This window comes from Asparagus officinalis, chromosome 6 (assembly GCF_001876935.1).
Source record: "Asparagus officinalis chromosome 6, Aspof.V1, whole genome shotgun sequence".
In the NCBI taxonomy this organism is placed as follows: Eukaryota; Viridiplantae; Streptophyta; class Magnoliopsida; order Asparagales; family Asparagaceae; genus Asparagus; species Asparagus officinalis.
In genome coordinates, this window is record NC_033799.1 from 43,913,567 (window position 1) to 43,915,328 (window position 1,762).

The following is a 1,762-nucleotide window of genomic DNA, read 5'->3' on the forward strand; positions in this document are numbered from 1 at the left end:
ACTCCTGCAATTGAGTCATCAACTCCCTCATCTCTACTGGTGCCATGCGATAAGGTGCTTTTGAGATCGGCCCTGTTCCTGGAATTAAATCAATAGCGAACTCAATCTCCCTGTTAGGTGGTAGCCCTGGCAAGTCTTCAGGAAAAACATCAGGGTATTCTCGAACAATTGGAATTTCATCCAAAGTCTTCAGGAAAAACATCAGGGTATTCTCGAACAATTGGAATTTCATCCAAAATGACTTCATTCTTCTCGGTACAAACCACACTAGCAAGATAACCACGACAACCTTTTCTTAGAAGTCTACAGGCTCGCATAGCTGAAATAACACATGGAGGTACACTAACACTCGATCCCTCGAAACAAAACTCGGACTCCCCAGGAATTCTGAATGAAACTCGCTTCTGAAAACAATCTAGAGATGCATGATAAGTAGAAAGCCAATCCATGCCAAGAATAACATCAAAGTCATGAATATCAAGTAACACAAGACTCGCAAGTAAAGTTCGATCTCCCACTATGACCTCACATCCCTTAAAGATGTGATTAGTGATCATACAATCACCGGATGGGGTGGAAACTGATAGCTCAGATTCTAAGAATTCTGGAGTTTTATCCAACTTACTAGCAAAGCTATGAGATATAAACGAATGAGAAGAACCAGAATCAAACAACACATGTGCGAGATGAGAGGAAATAACAAGTGCACCTGCAACAACAGAGTTAGATGCGAGAGCATCCTGCTTCGTCAAGGCAAATACTCTCCCTTGTGTCTTAGATTTCTGACCATCACTAGGTGTAGGCTTCGGGTCCCTTCTTTGCTGGACAATCTCTCATAATATGGCCCTGTTGGCCACACTCAAAACAACCTCGGAATAAAGAACAAACACGGCCTTTGTGATTTTTGCCGCATTTATAACACTGTCCATCATGCCTCTGAATAGGAGGACCTGATCTCTGCACAAACTGGCCCGATCTCTGTACTGGAGCTCCTGACCCTCGAAATGCTGGCTTCTTAAAAGGCTTAAAAGTTGACTTATCTTTCTGATTATTCTCATCCCTGTTCTGTTTCTTCTGGTCCCAGCTTTTGTTTGGTTCATCTGCAATCTTTTCTCCCTTACTTGCTTTTTCAGCCCTTTTTGCTCGCTCCACTGCCTCCTCAAAAGTCTTTGACATAACTACTATAACCTTTTGATGAATTTCTGGCCTCAGTCCATTCTCAAACATCTCTATCTTATCAAATTCTTCTACAACTAGCTCAGGTGCATATCGAGATAACTCATTAAACTTGGCTTCATATTCTTCCACTGTCATATCATCCTGCTGCAATTCCATAAGCTCCCTCTTCTTGCGAGATTGAACATACAAGGGAAAATATTTCTCCCTAAATAATTTAACAAATGTGCTCCAAGGAACATCCTCCCCCTCGAACATACAAGGGAAAATATTTCTCCCTAAATAATTTAACAAATGTGCTCCAAGGAACATCCTCCCCCTCAAGTGATAAACTAGCCTCCTTAGTCCCTAAATAATTTAACAAATGTGCTCCAAGGAACATCCTCCCCCTCAAGTGATAAACTAGCCTCCTTAGTGTTGCAGATCTCTGCCTGTCCTTCTAGCATAAATGTAGCATAAATAACTTTTTGTTCCTCTGAACATCCCAAGGCTCTGAAGTACTTATCTATTTTCTTTAGCCATTCCTGTGGCACCGTTGGATCAGAACCTCCCTGAAAAGATGGTGGTGACATCTTCTTAAATTTTT

At 41.5% G+C, this 1,762-nt stretch overlaps 1 protein-coding gene across 1 annotated transcript; it reads right to left on the reverse strand.

Annotated features, from left to right (window-relative positions):
• LOC109846109 lies at nt 793–1,434 on the reverse strand. The gene has a single exon (XM_020415335.1). The coding sequence runs from the start codon at nt 1,432–1,434 to the stop codon at nt 793–795; it is 642 nt and encodes a 213-aa protein (XP_020270924.1).

Excerpts from the sequence above, each read along its gene's own strand:
- LOC109846109 (XM_020415335.1), bottom strand. The coding sequence starts at position 1,434 with ATGTTCGAGGGGGAGGATGTTCCTTGGAGCACATTTGTTAAATTATTT.